The sequence below is a fragment of the Budorcas taxicolor genome, chromosome 25 (genome assembly GCF_023091745.1).
Source record: "Budorcas taxicolor isolate Tak-1 chromosome 25, Takin1.1, whole genome shotgun sequence".
Taxonomy (NCBI): domain Eukaryota; kingdom Metazoa; phylum Chordata; class Mammalia; order Artiodactyla; family Bovidae; genus Budorcas; species Budorcas taxicolor.
In genome coordinates, this window is record NC_068934.1 from 13,242,611 (window position 1) to 13,261,891 (window position 19,281).

The 19,281-nt window shown below is 44.0% G+C and overlaps 1 protein-coding gene across 1 annotated transcript; it reads left to right on the forward strand.

Annotated features, from left to right (window-relative positions):
• The first annotated feature begins 305 nt into the window (after positions 1-305).
• RAB30 (RAB30, member RAS oncogene family) lies at positions 306-17,728 on the forward strand. The gene is made up of 4 exons (XM_052662458.1): positions 306-398; positions 4,837-4,920; positions 12,349-12,532; positions 17,478-17,728. Exons 1-4 carry the CDS (start codon positions 306-308, stop codon positions 17,726-17,728), a joined length of 612 nt encoding a protein of 203 aa, XP_052518418.1.
• Positions 17,729-19,281: the final 1,553 nt, after the last annotated feature.

A 19,281-nucleotide genomic window follows, 5' to 3' on the forward strand; every position in this document is an offset into this window, starting at 1 on the left:
GCTAAAAGAAAACTGCTGACCACAGGAGCAACCTGCAGCCTGACTGCTTGGAAGAATAAAGGTTACCAGGTGAAAGGGCGTCGGTGTCATTTGCTCTCCGTGGCGTGAAGGGACCGGGAAGGGTTAAAGGCCATCTGTGACCACACACCTGTGTTCCTCTCTCGCTGGAGGGGAGCATTACATTGCTTCTCTGATGAGTCAGCCCCGTGGTTCCTGGGGAGACGGGCTGGCGCAGCTTGAGCTCTGTGGGCAAGTCTGACCAGGCCCATCTCACTCGTGCCTGTGTTTGCCTTGCAGCTGTGTAAATGAGTATGGAAGATTATGATTTCCTGTTTAAGATTGTTTTAATCGGCAACGCTGGTGTGGGGAAGACGTGCCTAGTCCGACGGTTCACTCAGGTAAGAACCCTGGAGTCTGGGTTGGGTTTCTCTGTGTGGCCTGTGGAGCTGCTGGTGGTGGTTTAGTTCCTGAGTCGTGTCTGACGCTTGCAGCCGCATGGGCTGTAGCCCGCCAGGCTCCTCTGTCCGTGGGATTCTCCAGGCAAGAAAACTGGAGTGAGTTGCCATTCCCTTCTCCAGGGGATCTTCCCGACCCAGGGATCGAACTCGAGTCTCCTGCTTGGCAGGCGGATTCTTTACTGCTGAGCCACCAGGGCCTACAGGGTTAGGGGATCCTAATAGGATGGGTGAGCAGTACCCGCCCCAGCCTCTTGGCTGCCAGTCCTTTCCAAGCCCTTTCCAAGTGTACCAGCTCTGTAGCCTAAACTAGAAGGTTTGTTTTTGACATTTAAAATTTTCCATCTTATTTGAAATCTCAGCAGTGGTGAACACGACCACTCCTTCCTCTGTGAAATACCCTTTGCTCTTTTCTTTCCTTTTGTTTTGATTTTTTAAATTGAAGTATAGTTGGTAAGCAATATTATATGTTACAGGTGTGATTGACCATTTTTAAAAGGTAGTACTCCATTTAGAGTTTAAAATATTGGCTGTATTCCCTGTGTTGTGTAAAAGGTGCACACAGCTTGTTTGTTTAATATGTAATAGTTTGTATAGACTAGAGATTTTAAACCATCCCCAGGGAGCACGGCTCAGTGAGTTACCACCAACCCTCCCAAGCCTCCCATGGCTTCCTCTAGTGAAACGGGTGAGTGGCTTTGCTTTCAGTCTTCAGTATCAAAAGTACCTTCATTGGTGTTTAATCACTAAGTCGTGTCCAGCTCTTTGCGACACCATGGACTGTAGCCCTCCAGGCTCTGTCCATGGGATTTTCCAGGCAAGAATATTGGAGTTGGTTGCCATTTACTTCTCCAGGGAGTCTTCACAATCCGGGAATCGAACCCATGTCTCCTGCTTGGCAGGCGAATTCTTTTACCACTGAGCCACCTGGGAAACCCATCAAAAATACCTTATTGGATAAAAAACCCTGCAGATTACTCATTAATAATAATACAGATGAAAACCAATAATAATTAAGTGGAAACGAATCTGTACATCAAGTTAAACAAACATGTTAACTTTTTAAAAACTCAGATTCAAATTAAACCACTCAAGCTCCCTGCTGATGCCCTCTCAGTTCCTCCCAGAAAACTGAATCATTTTGGTTTAGAATCAAATATGCTGATTTTTCTAACCTACTCCATGAGAATGAAATGAGAACAATGAAGGACCATTTGAACCAAATTAGATGTTCCCTCTGGGTTGGGTCCTTTGTTCTAACTATAAGTTCCCTTTAGGGGGCTGCCCTTTTGAGAATTATCGCCAGAGATTATATACCCGATTTTACCCAGAAATGGGTGGGAAATCATTCTGAGATTGACCTTGTTTTGTGTTTCCCGGAAAATGATGAATGACATCCTTTTCAGGATTTATCATGCATGCATCTTGCATTTTCATCAAGTGCTAGTGGGGAAGTTGAGAATAGCTCTTCTGTCTAAGGCAGAGGGCAGTTTGATGCTGGGGAAAGCACACTGGCTTGAGAAGACCTGGACCTTCATCCCAACTCTGCCCCGGCTTGCCTGGGAGCCTTGCCCAGCCTCCCTGCTTTCCTTTGATCTCCAAGGCCTCTTCCAGCTCTGAGAGTCTGTGGTTCTGTGGAAAACCAGAGAGGCCGATTGGATAACACAAACAGCTGGCGGGCACAGAAATGTCAAGGGAAAATGTCAAGGATTTTCCCAGGATAATGAACACAGAATAGAACTTGTTACTGAGCCAGGTGTGCCTGTGTGCTAAGTTGCTTCAGTTGGGTCCGACTCTTTGCAGCCCTATGGACTGTAGCCCACCGGGCTCCTCTGCTTATGGGATTCTCCACCAAGAATACTGGACTGGGTTGCCATTCCCTTCTCCAGAGGATCTTCCCCACCCAGGGATCAAACCCACACTTCCTGCTTCTCCTGTGTTGCAGGCGGATTCTTTACCACTGAGCCACTGGGAAAGCCTACTAATCCATGGTCTGGTGAAATAAAAAACGACAAGCTTACTGGCTTCTGGGTTCAGTCAGCCACCAGGGCATAATATTTGAAACTTCAGCTGGTTTTACTTCCATCTAACGTTAGTAATCTTTCCTGCTTTCGGCAAGCGGATGAGATGAGACTGCAGAGATACAGAGAAGTTTGCAGCCCCTTTATTGAAAATTCTCTTGACCTTGTCTTATTACTGAAAGCTCCCTTAGACATTTTTCAGCCCACTCTTCTCATTTTATAGGTTAAAAAACCCCTGAGGTCTAGAGGAAGGAAGTGACTTGTTAGTAATTTTGTGTCATGTTAGTGGCAAGGCTGGGATGAGAAGCTAGATCTAGCTCACAGCCTGATCATTTTTATCTTCTTCATGTTCTCTTCTTGGAGACCATAGGAATCTGGCCTTTCTTATTTAAAAGCCTAATTCTTATCATTAGGGATAAAAACACCTCCCCACCCCTGTTTTGGTCACACCGCTAGGCATGTGGGATCTTCGTTCCCTTACCAGGGATCGAACCTGTGCCCCTGCAGTGAAAGCTTGGAGTCTGAACTACTGGACCACCAGGGAAGTCCAGACATGTTTCCATTTTTAAACAGTTATGTTTAGCAGACTCTTTGTGACCCTATGGGCTATACAGTCCATGGAATTTTTCAGGCCAGAATACTGGGGTGGGTAGCCTTTCCCTTCTTCAGGAGATCTTCCCAACCCAGGGATCGAACCCAGGTCTCCCGCACTGCAGGCGGATTCTTTACCAGCTGAGCCACAAGGGAAGTCCAAGAATACTGGAGTGGGCGGCCTATCCCTTTTCCAGCAGATCTTTCCCATCCCAGGAATTGAGCCAGGGTCTTTTTCATTGCACGCGGATTCTTTACCAACTGAGCTATGGGGGAAGCCCAACCAATAAGCACACCACCCCTTAGTTTTTCTTTTCTGTTTACTTTATACCCCTCTTGGCTCCTCAACTCCACCCTCCCACCCCCCGCCAGAGTTCATATTTCATAGACAGGATTATGTTTGGTTTTGTTATTTAGTTGACAGTTAAAAATGGATTGGATTCAGCTGTTTTGGAGGCATGAGGAATTGGGGAATGAAATGATGAGGGAGACATTGGGAAGGGTTTGTTTTATTTTTTGGCATTTGTTCCACTGCAAAACAGCTGGAGCTATAAACTTGAAGCTTGGCAGCCTTGTGTTTGAGCCAAACCAAAATAGAAGAAAATTGATTCAATATTTGTACGTAAAGTTCTGAATGTTTATATTTACAGGGTTTGCAGACGTGCAGAGGAACATTTGCTGTTGGTGTGACGCTCAGTCTTTCAAGTTCAAACTTTAATTAAAGACCTCTCTTGTTAGGGAATAGACTTAATTAATGATGCCCCCAATCTTAGCTCCCAGAGCTAATAAAGTCCATTTTATTTTAATTTCTGGAAGTTCTGGAGTGTGAATGTGAAGAGGGAAGAGAAGCTAGGTGGAGGGTTTTTTCTTGATAGAATTCCTTCCCTCCAACTTCCTCTCTAAGCTTATGGGAAATATTATGCAACAGTAAATTACAATATACATATGATTTTACTAAACTCATACCTTTTTAGTTCAGCTTCCAATTTGATGTAAAGCTTTGTTTTGAAGTACTTACGTTAGACGAGAGAGGGACTGGTTTTTCTGAGGTCACCTGGAGCTCCTTAGGCTGCTTGCTGCCTCTTGGGTTGGTGCTATTTCGACTATTCTGTCCCCCTGGATGAATTTATCTTTTTTAGTTGTTGTCCCAGGGTCGTTGGCCCTGATCTCATGTAGTTGTATCTATATAGAGGAAATAGTTATCACTGTCAAGGGAGAGGGAAATTCAGATCATCAGCTGTCTCCTTCATGTTTCTTGTGTTGATTTCTTGTTTGTTTCTTCAGCCTGGTGGTTCACAACGATGGCTGTTCATGCCCTAGACTAATAGCCAGTTGTCATCTTCCTTGATCTTATCTTTTAGAGCACCTATCCGTTTTGCCTGCACCCTAACCATCCCAGTTTCATCCCTACGGCTCCATGTTCCTGAGTCTTATCCTTGTGTCTGACTTTTGTTTCATTCTTTGGCGTTAATTCCCCCGTCCTTTCCCAGTTCCCTTCCTTTGCCCTCTCTGTCTGCTTCCTTCTTTCTTGGTCCCTCTTTCCCCTTCCTTCTTCTATCAACATTTGTTTCTCCTCCATTCATCCTCCTTTCTCCTCCCTCAAAACATACACACAAAGGTAAATTAAATAGGGTTCCCATGACACTAACCAGAGTTCTCTCTTCCATCAGTTAACTCAGCCAAAGGAAGGGGCTGGCAATGGGGGTAGGGGAGGATTTCATTTAATTGAAAGATTTGCTTATTGTTATTTTCTATTATTTCTGCTTTAGGGTCTTTTCCCCCCAGGACAAGGAGCCACAATTGGAGTTGATTTTATGATTAAGACAGTGGAGATTAATGGTGAAAAAGTAAAGGTAAGATGCTAAATGTCCAATAAGGCTTTCATTGTGCTATGTGAGAAGAAGCAGTTGTTTTCATAACATGTATTAAATCACCTAGTGGAAACCCACACTGAAAATGACGTACTCAGCCGTGACAGCTTATTTCCAGACAGAGTTCCTCTGTTCCCTTCACAGGGGCAGGAAGGGGTTGAGGATAATATGTTTACAGATCAGAAGACAATGAGAGAAGAGCTAAGGCCAGTTTGTCCTGCTCTTGTCATGTCGGATGAGATGTAAAAACAAGGAAGAAATTTCTTCTGGAAATGTCTTGAGTTGGGCTCTTAAGACTTAGGTACTTCTTTTTTTCTTTCTTTCTTTTTCTCTGTCTCTCCCTCCCTCCCTCCCTCCTTTCTTTCCACACTGAACACTTTGCAGGATCTTAGTTCCCCAACCACGGATCGAATCTGGGCCCTTGGCAGTGAGAGCACCAAGTCGTAACCACTGGACTACCAGGGAATTCCCTACTTCTTTCTTAATCGCAGCCTCATTAGAGAGTCTGCTGATTTCTACATTCATCATTTTGCCATGTGAATCATTTATTAGAATTATTCCATCTCCCACCATACCCCAACCCCTGATAAGTGAGAAATACTAAATGAGGGGTCCAGGAAGGGTCCATGATCTGCCCCCCACCCCTGCTTTGTGGCCTCTGGGTAGTTTAGTACCTGAAAGAGCTACATTGGGTTCAGTAACAAGAAAAGGGAGGGGGTGTTTTTCAAGCGCCTAATATGTGTCAATCCCTCCACTGCCTTCTTTTACGTTTAACTCAATCCTTATTGTAAACCCTAAGAGGTAAGTGCTAAATTATCTTCATTTTGTATTTTTTAGAGAGGTCGAGTGATTTATTCATCCATGATTACACAGGTAGCAAGGGAGGTAGGTGGGATATGAATTGGTTTTATATGAGCCAGTGAACACCGTTGCCCCCCTGGGGTGGGGAGACGGCAGGCATAATGAGCCATTACCTTGGAGCAAGGGAAGAGTGAGATGATGGAAAGAAATGTGCGGTAAGACTAAGTTACTTGGAAGGAGGGGTAGAGATACTGATCTTTGGTGCTATGCCCATCAGAGTGAGTGAGATTCCACAGTCAGACCTTTCAGAGCTGAGTGCCATGGAAAGAAGGGATGATCCTGGGATCAACAGGACAGTGAGCACTGTGGCCTCAGCGTTCCAGCCAGACCCAACTTCAGCACTTCAACCTCAGTACCCCATCCTCAGCACCTCAACCTCAGCACCCCAACCTCAGCATCCCAACCTCATACCCCAGCCTCAACATCCCAACCTCATACCCCAACTTCAGCATCCTAAGTGTGAGTCTGTGCCACTTGCATCCTTCTCCCATAGGTACCTGCAGTCCTGCCTTCGGATGCCTCAGGAAGGACAGAGAAGCTCCAGGGTGCTCTTGGAGCATGCCACAGGCACACAGAACTGTGTTTAGGAGGAGACTCCTGAGTGGGGACAGAAACTTTGCCAGTGTCTCTTCCAGCCCTGACTCCTCAGAGGGGTTTGTTACTGCAGACATCTACACCAGATACAATAGTGATGGAGAGCTGGGCCCTGTGGACTCCATGTGAGCGTCCACTGGAAAGTTCAGAAAATCAGTGCATTGAGGTGGAGAGAAGGAGCTAGGCTGTGGGGAGAGGAGGGAGCCGGGAGTGTGCACTCAGGAAGCAGTGGCAGGAAGAGCCATGTGTAGTTCTCTCTTGTTCCAGCAGAGGGAGCTGGTTGCCATCCCAAGGGTTGGGTTAAGATCACTAGGCATTTTATTTCCAGAGATTTGGTTTTCTCATTTATATCCATATATATGTATGAGTTCCTTCCTTTGACCAGAAAGGTTCACGCCTGCCATGTGCCAGGTTCTGGGAATAGAAAGCAGCAAATAAAGAAATGGTCCCCATTTTTAAAGAACAGGCTTATTTTTCTTTCCTCAATTCCCAAGTTTAGTTATTACATTTATTCTACTTTCTGTGAACCATAACCTCATTTTTAAGTACTTATTATACTTAGCTGAAAATCCATCTTTTTATAGCATCTGAATCTACCATAGGCTCCCTGGGAGGAAGGTTTGTGTCTTACTCATCTTTGGATCACAGCACAGTTCCCATTTCTGTCATCACTTCAGGCCTCTCTGTGAGAAGTGAGAGCTGGCTCATCTCCCAAATCCAGCTTTAATGACTCTTTGCCTGTGAATCTTTCTCGCCATATATGTAGAATCAAGACAGAAGACGACCCTCTTCAACCACAGTAATCCAAGGATCTCATGAACACGGACGTAGGAGGAGAGCAGCCGCGTCTCCCCGAGGAAACAGTTACTTTCTCATTATTGTCAGTGTTCTTTAACACGAACCGAGTACCTCTTCTTAGTGAGAGTTTAGTGACTTTTTGCTGGGAGTCTGCAGGCTTTGCCAGTGTCCTGGAGAGCCCGTGGAAAGAGAACTCACTGCTGGTTTGCACAGAATCACCCACCTGGTGAGAGGCAGGGCAAGACCTGAATGTTAATTTTTCTCCCGACTGCTCACCATCCTCTCTCAGCCTTCCCTACAAGTCCCTTTCTTCCTAGGATGGCTCCCAGGATCACTGGCAGCTAATCAACGGTATTAGAAGGATTCCCCTAGCTATTAAGAGAAGAAAGTGGAAGTGTTAGTCACTCATTTGTGTCTGACTCTTTGCGAGCTACCCCGTGGACTGTAGCTCACCAGGCTCCTCTCTGTCCTTGGAATTCTCCAGGCAAGAATACTGGAGTGGGTTGCCATTCCTTTCTCTAGGGGGTCTTCCCAACCCTGGCATCGAACCCGGATCTCCTGCATTGCAGGCAGATTCTTTACTGTCTGAGCCACCAGGGAAGCCCATAGCTATTGAGGCTTACAGTCAAATCAAAGTTAAAGAAGAGGCCCTTCTCTTAAAGTGGTCTGTGTTATGAAGGTGACCTTGGGTAGAAAATATAATTAAAACCTATATAGAATTTTCTCTTATCCATTGATTTCTCTTAGCCTGTCATAAATTAATGTGTATTAAGTAAAACTTTAAGCTCAGTTATGACATTTTAACCTTAGGAGATTTGTTATAATAGAAATAGACGATTTGCTGGATTTTTCTCTCATCAGGTATGCATTGTGTAGATAGGAAAGTCTTGAGAGTATGTACACGTGTTTGCTTTTACAACCATCTGTCCATCCTTTTGTTCATCCAGCCGTCCTGTGTCAGAGTGAATGCTTTGTACCAAGCACTGTGGTATGGTAAAGCGTCTTTCTTCCCTAGTAACTTCCTGTCATCTTTCACAAACATTTCATCTGTGAAACCTTTTTAAACTCCCTGTTAATCATTTAAGCAGAATGAGTCCATCCTTCCTTTGTGATGATGACCATCCTCAGGTCATTCAGTTAGCCATCACGTCAGTGTGTCCACCATGAACCACAGACTGTTTTAGGTGGGGCCCTGGGGTATATGGTTAAATAAGAGACAGCCTTCGCCCTCAGAGAACTCAGTCTTATAAGCAGACACAGTAGATTGCAATGCTTTTTTTTTTTGGCTGTGCCACATGGCATGTGGGATCTTAGTTCCCTGACCAGGGTTCGAACCTGCACTCCCTGCGGTGGAAGAGCAGAATTTTAACCTCTGGACCACTCGGGAAGTCCCTGAAGTACATTTTTGTAGCAGTGAGGCAGGAGAGGTGTGAGTGGTAGTGCAAAGGAGAGAGGACGATAGCACAGCCTCATGCTGCAAGTGAGGGTGGTTAGAAAGCCCCGGGCAGGGTTATTGAGAACATACTGATGGACAGAAGACCCATACCAGGAGACACTCTCCTGCCTGCCCCTCTTTAATAGAACATCTCATATCTTACCATGGGCTTCCCCAGTGATGCTAGTGGTGAAGAACCTGCCTGCCAGTGCAGGAGATATAAGAGACATGGGTTCTATCCCTGGATCGGGAAGATCCTCTGGAGGAGGGCACGGCAACCCTCTCCCGTATTCTGGCCTGGAGAATTCCATGAACAGAGGAGCCTGGTGGGCTACAGTTCATAGGGTTGCAAAGAGGCAGACATGACTGAAGCGACTTCGCAGGCACACCTATCTTATCATAGTTAGTCAACTGTGTATTCATCCTGCTTTACTATGAGCATTTTGATATCAGGGATTGTGTTTTATTTATCTTTGTATCTTTCCTGTGCTTAGCACAGTGCTCTGCATCTATTTATGATCTGTAAATGCTGCAAAAGAGCAAACAAATTGCAGAGACAATAGTGAAACTAAGTTGAGTAATAAAGGCAGTGGAACATGGATCTCCTCAGAAATTAACCATAAGGCTAGAAAGAGGAAGCTCCCTTTGGGAAAGCAGCCTGCATCTCGGCCAAGACATCTGATCACTTTTCTGGAAGATATTTTGGTGGTTTTAATTCTCAGAGCTGTTCTCAAGATGTGCCTGTCATGAGAACATACTGATGTCTAAGGATCAGCAGTGTTAAATCCAATCACAAGTGTTTTTCAAGGTTCACTGTGGCATTAAGACAATGGTCTTTTGTTCTAAGACACAGCCTGGAGAGGGGAACCATGTCCCTAGGTTTGAGACAGAGAAGAGAAGTAGCTTTTGTCCTGGCAAAAGCTGTAACATCTGTATGGCTGCCTTCAGTGTACACAGGCTTTCATGTACAGCATCAAAGGGCAGCTGTGACTTCAAATCAAAGGAGAGCCTGTGTGCCTCTCTTTGGTGGCAGGGACCACCGGTCACTCTCGGTCTTCTCAGCTAAGCTGATCTGAGCAGAGGGTGACACTGCCTGCCTCATCCTCTCTGGATGCAGTTGGGTGTCTAAATCAGCCTCTGGCAGCAGAGCAGCACGGTGTATGGACCGAGTCCTCTCCTGGGGGGTCAGAGTTTGGAGTCTGCATCCCAGCCTTGTGAGTTACCTGCTAATGAAAGGAAGGCGTAAACTTGCCTACCTCACTGGGATTTGTTGTAAGGATGAGATGAGACCATGAATAATTATTTGAATATTTACTATTTTCCAGACACTGTAGGGGATAACTGAGAGGAAAATGGACCCCAAACTCCCCCCTGCTCATGAAACTTTCCATCTAGTGAGAAAGATGGTTATGGAACACGTTATTACAAATGCATAAGTGATTCAAGTGTGTCAGGTGGGACTTCCCTGCTGGCCCAGTGGTGAAGAATCTGCCTGCCAATGCAGGGGACACGGGTTCGATCCCTGGTCTGGGAAGATCCCACATGCTGCGGGGCCAGCTAAGCCCGTGTGCCCAGCTACTGAGCCTGTACTCTAGAGCTCGCGGGCCACAGGGAGAGAAACCCCTGCACTGAGAAGCTCATGCAGTGCAACTAGAGAGTAGTCCCCGCTCATCGCAACTCGAGAAGGCCTGCAAGTAGCAACCGAGACCCAGGGCAGCCCCAAAGGAAAAGTGTGTTTGGTGCTGTGATAGGAAATTATAGGCTTGGTTGGAGTTGAGATGATTTAGGGGTGGAGATGGGGAACCTGGCCTAATCTGAAGGTTCCAAAAGTCTTCCCTGAGGAAATGATGTCCTGTTAATGGGGTGGATGCACCTTGTGACACGTGAAATCGATGCAGTGAGAAGGGAAGATTTCTGTCAGTGTGATTTCTCAAGGCCTCAGATTTGTTCTGCACTCAGCAGTCTATCTGGGGAACAGTTTCTCTCTCAGAAGTCTGCTCTGTGCAGGGAAATTCAGGTTGAAGTGAGAGGTGTTTTGCCTTCTTTGTCTTTAGAACCATCAGTTATGAGGTCTTCAAACTGGTAAATGACTTCAGCAGGTTTGCATGTTATTAACCTCTTTTAATAAAGAAGCTGTCGAAGCCAAAGGAGGTTAGGTGACTTGCCGAAGGTCGGAGGGCTTACGGGTGGCGGAGGGAAATTATTTTCCTTGTCTGCCATGGCGTTGCTCCTGTTTTCATGAACAAAGATTACACCTTAATATATTCATGTGAATGGATTTTTTTTGCCCTTTCCAGTTGTTGGCTGAAATGCCAACAGTCACAGAGTGACACCTTGCCCTGGATCCTGACTTTTGTACTAGGGCATCGTGATGAAGCACAGAGACTCTGGGACTTCCTGGCAGTCCAAGGGTTGAAACTCTATGCTTCCAGTGCAGAAGGTGTGAGTTCAGTTCCTGGTCAGGGAACTAGGATCCCACAGGCCACTTGGCATGGCCAATAAAAAAATAGAGCAAGGACTCAGACCACACTGCATGGTTGAATCAGCTCTAGGATATATTGGCTGTGAGATGCTGGGCAAGCTAATTAATCTCTCTGTGCCTCAGTTTCCTTACATGAGAAATGATACAGGAATAGTGTTTACCTACCTCACAGAGTTCTTGTGAGGAGTAAATGAGTTATTATGTGTAGAGTACTTAGAATAGAGCTTGGCACATAAATGCTCAACAGTTTGGTTGTCTAGTTTTTTTTTTTTTTCTTAAATAAAGAATGGCTCAAAACAAAAATGAGAGCATTTGAAATATGTTCTAAGAGTGTAAACCTTTAATAAGACCTAGGAATATACTTTCTGATTTAGAAAATAAACAAAAGGGAAAATTAAAGATATGAGCAATGAAGAATCGATGGATAAAAATAGCAGTTCTTATCTGGCAGAAACCAACACAGTATTATTGTAGTTATCCTTCAATTAAAAATAAATAAATTAAAAAAATAGCAGTTCTTAGGGGAAACAGGCTTATAATAAAAGTTAAGTAGATTTTACCTTTTAAATGAAATTGTGTGAAAATAATCTGAATGCCTTTTAAAAAAAAGAATAAAGGGGAAACAAAATTTAGCAAAGAAAAAGCAAAGCAAGTCCCTCTCTTTCACCAGAAGGGATTAAAAAAAAAATTAGAGGTGCCTTTCTCTTACAGCAAAAAACAGCCATGAACTTATTTGGGTGAAGGTGTCTCTATTTCTACGCACTGGAAGCATATTGGAATGGGTTGCCATTTCCTTCTTCAGTGAACCACGTTTTGTCAGAACTCCTTATTGTGACCCCATCCATCTTGGGCAGCCCTGCACAGCATGACTTATAGCTTCATTGAGTTACACAAGCTCCTTCACCATGACAAGGCTGTGATCCATGAACGGGGTTCACTGGAAGGACTGATGCTGAAGCTGAAACTCGAGTACTTTGGCCACCTGATGCGAAGAGCTGACTCATTGGGAAAGACCCTGATGAGGGAGAGGTGGTGGCAGATGATGAGATGGTTGGATGGCATCAGTGACTCAATGGACATGAGTTTGAGCAAGCTCCAGGAGACACTGAAGAACAGGCGTGCTGCAGTCCATGTGGTTGCAAAGAGTCGAACGTGATTGAGCGACCAAACAACAACAAGAAGGCAAGGCTTTCTTTCTTCTTTGCTCCACCAACCTGATCCTTCTTTTATGCCTTTACAGCTTCAGATCTGGGACACAGCAGGTCAAGAGAGATTTCGGTCCATCACCCAGAGTTATTACAGAAGCGCCAATGCCTTGATCCTTACCTATGACATCACCTGTGAGGAATCCTTCCGTTGCCTGCCTGAGTGGCTGCGGGAGATAGAACAGTATGCTAGCAACAAGGTCATCACTGTGCTAGTGGGTAAGTAATTACTAATGAGGAGGGAAATTGATTTGTGAGCATCAGAGAATGTATAATCACATAAGGCCTTGGCACCTTGCAAAAATAGTCTTCAACAGGGGTCCCCAACCTCTGGGCCGCGGACCAGTGCCTCGTGTGAGATCAGCAGCAGCGTTAGAGGAGACCTAAAGTGCGCAATGAATGTAATGAGCTTGACTCATCCTGAAACCATCCCCCTACTCCACCCATGGGAAAATTGTCTTCCACGAAACTGATCCCTGGTGCCAAAAAGGTTGGGGACCATTGGTCTACAGCTCTATAATTCATACAGTCAGCGTTCAGTTCTTCTGATTGAAGTTAAAGAGAAAATGAAATAGAGTCTAACCCACAGTGATGATTTAAAAAACTAGAGAATACTGCTGATTGATTTTCCTATCAGCATAGTCTCTAGAAGAAGGTGGATTGCCATGAAAGTTATAAGGGCTGCTAAGCATTAAAAAAGGAACTTCCCTGTAGCTCATATGGTAGGGAATCTGCCTGCAATGCAGGAGACCCAGGTTTGATTTCCGGGTTGGGAAGATCCTCTGGAGAAGGGTATGGCAACCCACTCCAGTATTCTTGTCTGGAGAATCCCATGGACAAAGGAGCCTGGCAGGGTACAGTCCGTGGAGTTGCAAAAAGTCAGGCATGACTGAGCAACTAACAGTACTACTACTAAGCATTAAAAAAAAAAAAAAATCTAGGCCATGGAAACTGCTGATCTAGAAGATATATCTAAGTTGATAAGAAATTCATTATTGAAGCAATTGTGTTTTGCTTTAAAAATGGATTTTGGTTAACGTTTTTTCCCTTTTTATGCTTATACTGATCTGAGAAATTCTAATTTTCAGAAAGAATCCCTTAAGGGAAATTCTGCAGTTTATTTCATCTTATAGAAGGATAGAACCTCTATTTAGTATGAGGGGAAAACAGGAAACAACCCATGGTTTTTTTGTGGTAACAAATGCACCTGTTATAAATGGAATTGCAGTGAAATGGACCAGACTATTAAAAATCCTCTACTGGTGATGGAAAAATGTTAATAATATATGGTTGTTAAAAAGTTTCCTTCCTGGGAATTCCGTGGTGGTCCAGTTGGGATGCCACGCTTCCACTGCAGGGGGCACAGATTTGATCTCTCCTTTAGGTCTTGTCGGGAAACTAAGATCCTGCACACCATGTGGTGTGGCCAGAAAAAAATTTTTTTCTTCCTAAGAAGTAACATTGTTGTATGTTCTAGAAAGACCCAAATTTTGGAAATCTGATAGAGATTCTCAGAAACATTAAGTTAAAAATCATGATTAACAGTAAGTTAAACAAACACATTATAGAATCAAGCATTATAGCTGGTGTATATGTGCGAGGAATCATTTTAAGAACATTGTGTGTCACGATCTCAAATTTACAGATGAGGAAAGCAAGGCTCAGAGAAGTAAAGTTTTTGTTCAAGGTCACACAGCATGTTAGATCGACTCCAGAGGCTGTGTTTATCCAGCTGTAATGTGCTGCCTTGTAACAAATTGCAGGCTGCTGGGTTAAGTATTTGCCTCTCTATGAGAACCAGTGCCCCCTGTTCAGATCTGAAAACCCACCTGCACATTGGAGAATCTTTGGTGGGAAGAGCTTGAAAGCCCTCTGCTCTGGACAGAAAGCCCTGAGATTGAGTCAAAGCATTACTACTTGGGATTCTGTTTAAGGAAGTTGAATGCACAGATGAGGGAACATAATTAGCTCGATATGAAAGAGGCACTGGCTGTTTTTAAAAAAACTTTTTATTATGGGAAATTTTAAACATAAGCAAAATAGAGCAAACCGTATAATGAACACCCATATGCACGTCTCTCAGAGCTGACAGTGAACAGCTCACAGCCAGCCTTGTTTTATCTACTCCCTACCTCTTCTGTCTGCCCTCCCCTTCAGATTATTTTGAAGCAAATCCAAGATGTCGTATTAATTCAGTTTGTATTATGTCAGTATGCATCTCTATAAAAGATATGTCTTTTAATTCTCCTTTTAGCTGGAGGTTATCCTTCCATATTTGCTTCCTGGGGATTTGCTTGTTAAAGCATTTGTTTGTGCTCTGGCGTTTTCAAGTCTGAATTTTACTATTTCAGCCTGGTGGTGTCATTTGATGCATTCCTCTGTCACTTAAATCTCTGGCGGATTTGCAGGTCAGTCTAGAGCCTGCTCAGATTTAGGGTTTTTGTTTTTTGTTTTAGCAAATATATTATGTGGTTGGTATTCTGAGGTGCTGTTCTCAGGGCAGTCGAGAAAAATGCTTGATTCTTTGTTTTTATTTTTTAAGCTTAGTCACAGAAGTTTTGTAAAAAGTTTTTTTATTGTGTGTGTTTGGGCCGTTCTGGGTCTTCGTTGTTGCGTGCCGGCTTTCTCTAGTTGCAGAGATCAGGGGCTACTCTTCATTGTGGTGCGGGCTTCTCCTTGTGGTGGCTTCTCTTGTTTCGGAACACAGGCTCTAGGTGCTTGGGCTTCAGTAGCTGTGCTGCAAGGGCTAAGTTGCCCTGTGGCACGTTGGGATCTTCCCAGACCAGGGATCGAACCGGTGTCCCCTGTGTTGCAAGGTGGACTCTTAACCACCGGATCACCAGGAAAGCACTCTTTTTCATTTATTACTTTTCAAAATAATGAGTTGGTTCCCAAGTCTTCCAAAAGTAACTATTAAAGTTTGTTTTTGTTTTGAATATTGTTATAGATTTAAATATATTTGATGTATTCTAGTCCTTTGCAGTTATTGTTATTGATGCTTCTATATTGTTCCAGCTTTGACAGTGGGAGCCTCTTCAAGTGCACTCTTGAGTCCTTTTGACATGGCCTAGGAATCCTTGATGATTTTCTTGTTTTCTGGGATGACATGTTGCAGGTGCATCTAATGCATTTCCTGACCTGCAATTAACCATTTCTTTAAGAAATACTATTGATTTTCAATGGGAAGTTGTATTTAGAAGCTAAGCCAAGGTGATAGGAATCATCTTTACTGCAGAGTTGGTGGGGTGGTGTGATGGCTTTTAGGCTTCCCAGTAGACAGAGCTAGTGTATGTGTGTCTGTGTGGTGGACTCTGTAGCTTCTACAGGGGAGTGTCTCATTAGGCTCTCCTGAACACTTTGACCCACAAGACTACCATCAGCCACATGGCATCACAGACATTTAGGAGGATACAGGACAGCAAACACAGCTTAATAGCAGGTCAGTACCAAGCATTCCTCTTCAGTGGAAGCAGCCCTCATAGAGTGAGTCCACAGAGCTGCCCAGGACCTGCCGGGACAGTTCAGGTGTGAGGCAACCAGGCTCACTTCAGGCAAGTGCAGGGTCTTGCTCTGGCAGCAAGCCTCAGTGGCCCCGTAGGAGCCAATCTCTCTTGTAGTAGCCCGGCAGCCCTAACTTTCAGGGTCTTTCCAAATGAAGAATTGCCACACTTAGGGAAGCCCAAAGTTAAGGCTTTCCATTAGGTATTTACAATTCATACATAGAATTCCCAGGCCAGATGGAATTTATCAATCAAGGGTCACTTTTACCGTGAGCAATGTTGCCAAGCATCACAGTTGACATATTACCTTTGTCAGATTTACAAAACAGAAGTAGAACAGTTTGAAAGATAAAATAACACCATGAATTATTCACACCGATACTTCCATTTGTAATTCAGGACTACAGGAATTTTCCTTTTCTTCATTAAGCTTATATCCGTGTTTCCGTTCTCCCATGTCCCAAATCCCTGGCCCAGTGTCACCAGCATAATTACTTATTTGCTTTATCCCCTAAAACATGTACAGCAGCCACAGAGTAATGCTGCTAACATGACCACTAACAAGATGATTTCTGCAGCACTTAAAGATTTTTTCCTTCAGTTCTGTTTGTCCTTACATGCCACTGGGGATGCGTGGTTCCATTACTGGTTAAATTCCCTTCAGCTTACCTGAAATAATTCCTCTTTGTGTGGTCATGCCACTTCATGATAAACAGCTTCATTTGTTTAATTTTGTTTTCAATGTTAGGAATTGCTTTTTAAATTTAATTTCATATTGTATAGTCATATAAAACATTGATAAGGTTCTGAAGTCAAATCTATGACACAAAGTATATTTAGAGAGGTCTAATTTTCACCCCTCACCCTTGTTCCTTTCACAGGTGATTGTTATCTTTAAAATTAAAATTTTGTCTCAGTCTCTCATTAATAAAATAAGACACTGTATGTATGTATTTTTTTCATCCCCTTTCCTTAGATCAAGAGCTGGGTCTTATATATACTTTTTTCCTGCTTTGCTTTATTTGCTTAATGACCTATCCTAATGTCTCATTCCATGATACCCTGTAGAGATAGTCCTCATTGCTTTTTTAAAAATAGTTTTGTTTACTTTTATTCATTTATTCATATTTGACTGCACTGGGTCTTCCCTGCTGAGCTCAGGCTTTCTCTAGTTGTGGTGTGTGGGCTTCCCTTGTTTTGGAGCACGGGCTCTGGGGTGTGTGGGCTTCGTTAAGTGTGATGTGAGGGCTCAGTAGCTATGGTGCATGAGCTTAGATGCCCCACAGCATGTGGGATCTTCCTGGACAAGGGACCGAACTCATGTCCCCTGTGTTGGCAGGCAGATTCTTAACCACTGGAACACCAGGGACGTCCTTCCTTATTGCTTTTTCCTGGGGCACATAACTCCAGATAGCTATGGTAATAACGCTTTATTCAGCCAGTGCCCAGCTGATGGGCTTCTGGGTTGGTTCCAGTTCTTTGCCATTACAAATGGAACTGATATGTTAAAATAAACAACCCAGGAATCATAGTCCCATTTGTTTCACTTTACTTTCCATCTGTCTGGTTTGACTTCAGACACGGAGGTGAATTGGATGTTTCTGAATCTGCAAAAAGGTCAAATGACAACCCTCTCTCTCTCTCTGATTTTACTGCTGTTTTAGGCAACAAGATTGATCTGGCTGAAAGGAGAGAGGTCTCCCAGCAGAGAGCCGAAGAATTCTCAGAAGCTCAGGACATGTATTATCTGGAGACCTCAGCAAAGGAATCCGATAACGTGGAGAAACTCTTCCTTGACTTGGCTTGCCGCCTCATCAGTGAAGCCAGGCAGAACACCCTGGTGAACAATGTATCCTCACCTTTACCTGGAGAAGGGAAAAGTATCAGCTATTTGACTTGTTGTAATTTCAACTAAAGGCTGAGGCAAGGTGAGGCGAGAGGAATCCGCAGCTGCCCTGATGGGCCACCAGTTGCTGGGGAGACCTGGCGATGACTGTGGCTCCCACTCTGGGACCTTCTGACTCCTGTGGGCTCCCGAGCTTACAAAGCATGGTGGGCCAGGGCCTCGTCCGCAGGCCAGCATTCGCGGAACATACAATGGTTTCACCCTTTTGCAGTCTGGAGTCGGGTCAAGGAGAAAATTGCACTAGGCGCTCCATGACCTGCAGAGCATGTTGCTTTTGTTTTTTTAAACAAGCAAGTAAAATGCATTCCTGAACACGGTCCAGGGGGAAACGTACTGTAGGGACCCCTCCTGCACGTCAGTGGCTGCATGTGGGGGCTGCTCTTTAGGGCTTCTGGAGGCCCTGGTTTTCTTGTCTACCAGATAAACCAAAACCAGGAAGGCCAAGTCCTGTCTCTGTGGTGCGTGTGGATGACTCCATGGGGATTTTGGCAAGTGTTATTTCTCTTTTTACCACGGGCACTTTCAAGAACTTTGGGATGTAACAGTGAGATGAAACCTTTACCCATGACAACAGTAACAATCATTGTTTTAATACTGTACACAAGCTCCATGATCCTTCTGGTGCTAATGATTCTGCTCTTTCACAGACCAAGCATTTTAGTACATCGATGTCCTTACATACCTTACATAGAAATAAAAACAAAACAAAAATTAAGGGAAGTCCATGAATCAGCTCTCTTTCTCGAAGTCTCATTACGACCTGTCCTAGGATAGATTTATTGGAAAAGAGAATGCTTTTCCTTCCCTTTCCTCTTCCCCTCTGTCTCTACCATTTTCTACTTCTATTCTCCCATCTTTCCTGCCCCTCAAGTAAATGAAAACGTTTGAAAAATGAAAAAAAAAAAGAGAGAATGGTTGACACCCCCATATAAGAGATTAGCTCTAAGACATTATGAGTAGTATGAAAAACCAGACCTGATCTGACCAAAATACTGTGGATTAATGGACTGCAGTGCGGAGTTCCAAGCAGAGCACAGTCCTTGATAGCAAGTCTCGTCTTTTGCTTCCTGGTACTATCCATCTTGGACAGACCAACGCTTAGGATTTTGTAGATGTTTTTAGTATGGTAAGTGAGAATTGCAGTGGATGAGAAGTCTCACGAACCATTTTTGTATCTGCAGTGATAACCTTAGAAAAAAATCTGCTTGTGGAAGCAGATGGAGTAGTCATTTGTCATCTCCTTGTATTAATGTTACTCTCAGACTCATGACCATTCATTCTTTCCCATATCTTTTTCTTTTCCTCACTTTCTTTCCTGATTTTCCCCTTTTACCTTGTCCCTCTCCTCCCCGCCTCCCTTGTATGCATATGTTCCCGCAAATCTCCAATTCAGATGGAAATGTGTATGCCTTTACTTAGCCAATTTAAAAAACAGGACTCAAATGGAAGCCGTGATGCTGAATATGTGTTGCTGTTTCTTCAGTGCCATACTTCCAATTTGTTCACGGATATAAATGCAAATTGGGAAAATGATTAAAGCTGTTTGCTGTTGATGCTGTCAG

Bases quoted from the DNA above. Each gene is read 5' to 3' on its own strand.
- RAB30 (XM_052662458.1), top strand. From the start codon at position 306: ATGAGTATGGAAGATTATGATTTCCTGTTTAAGATTGTTTTAATCGGC. The intron at 399-4,836 runs GTAAGAACCCTG...TTTCTGCTTTAG, and splicing joins TAGTCCGACGGTTCACTCAG to GGTCTTTTCCCCCCAGGACA. The intron at 12,533-17,477 runs GTAAGTAATTAC...CTGCTGTTTTAG, and splicing joins GGTCATCACTGTGCTAGTGG to GCAACAAGATTGATCTGGCT.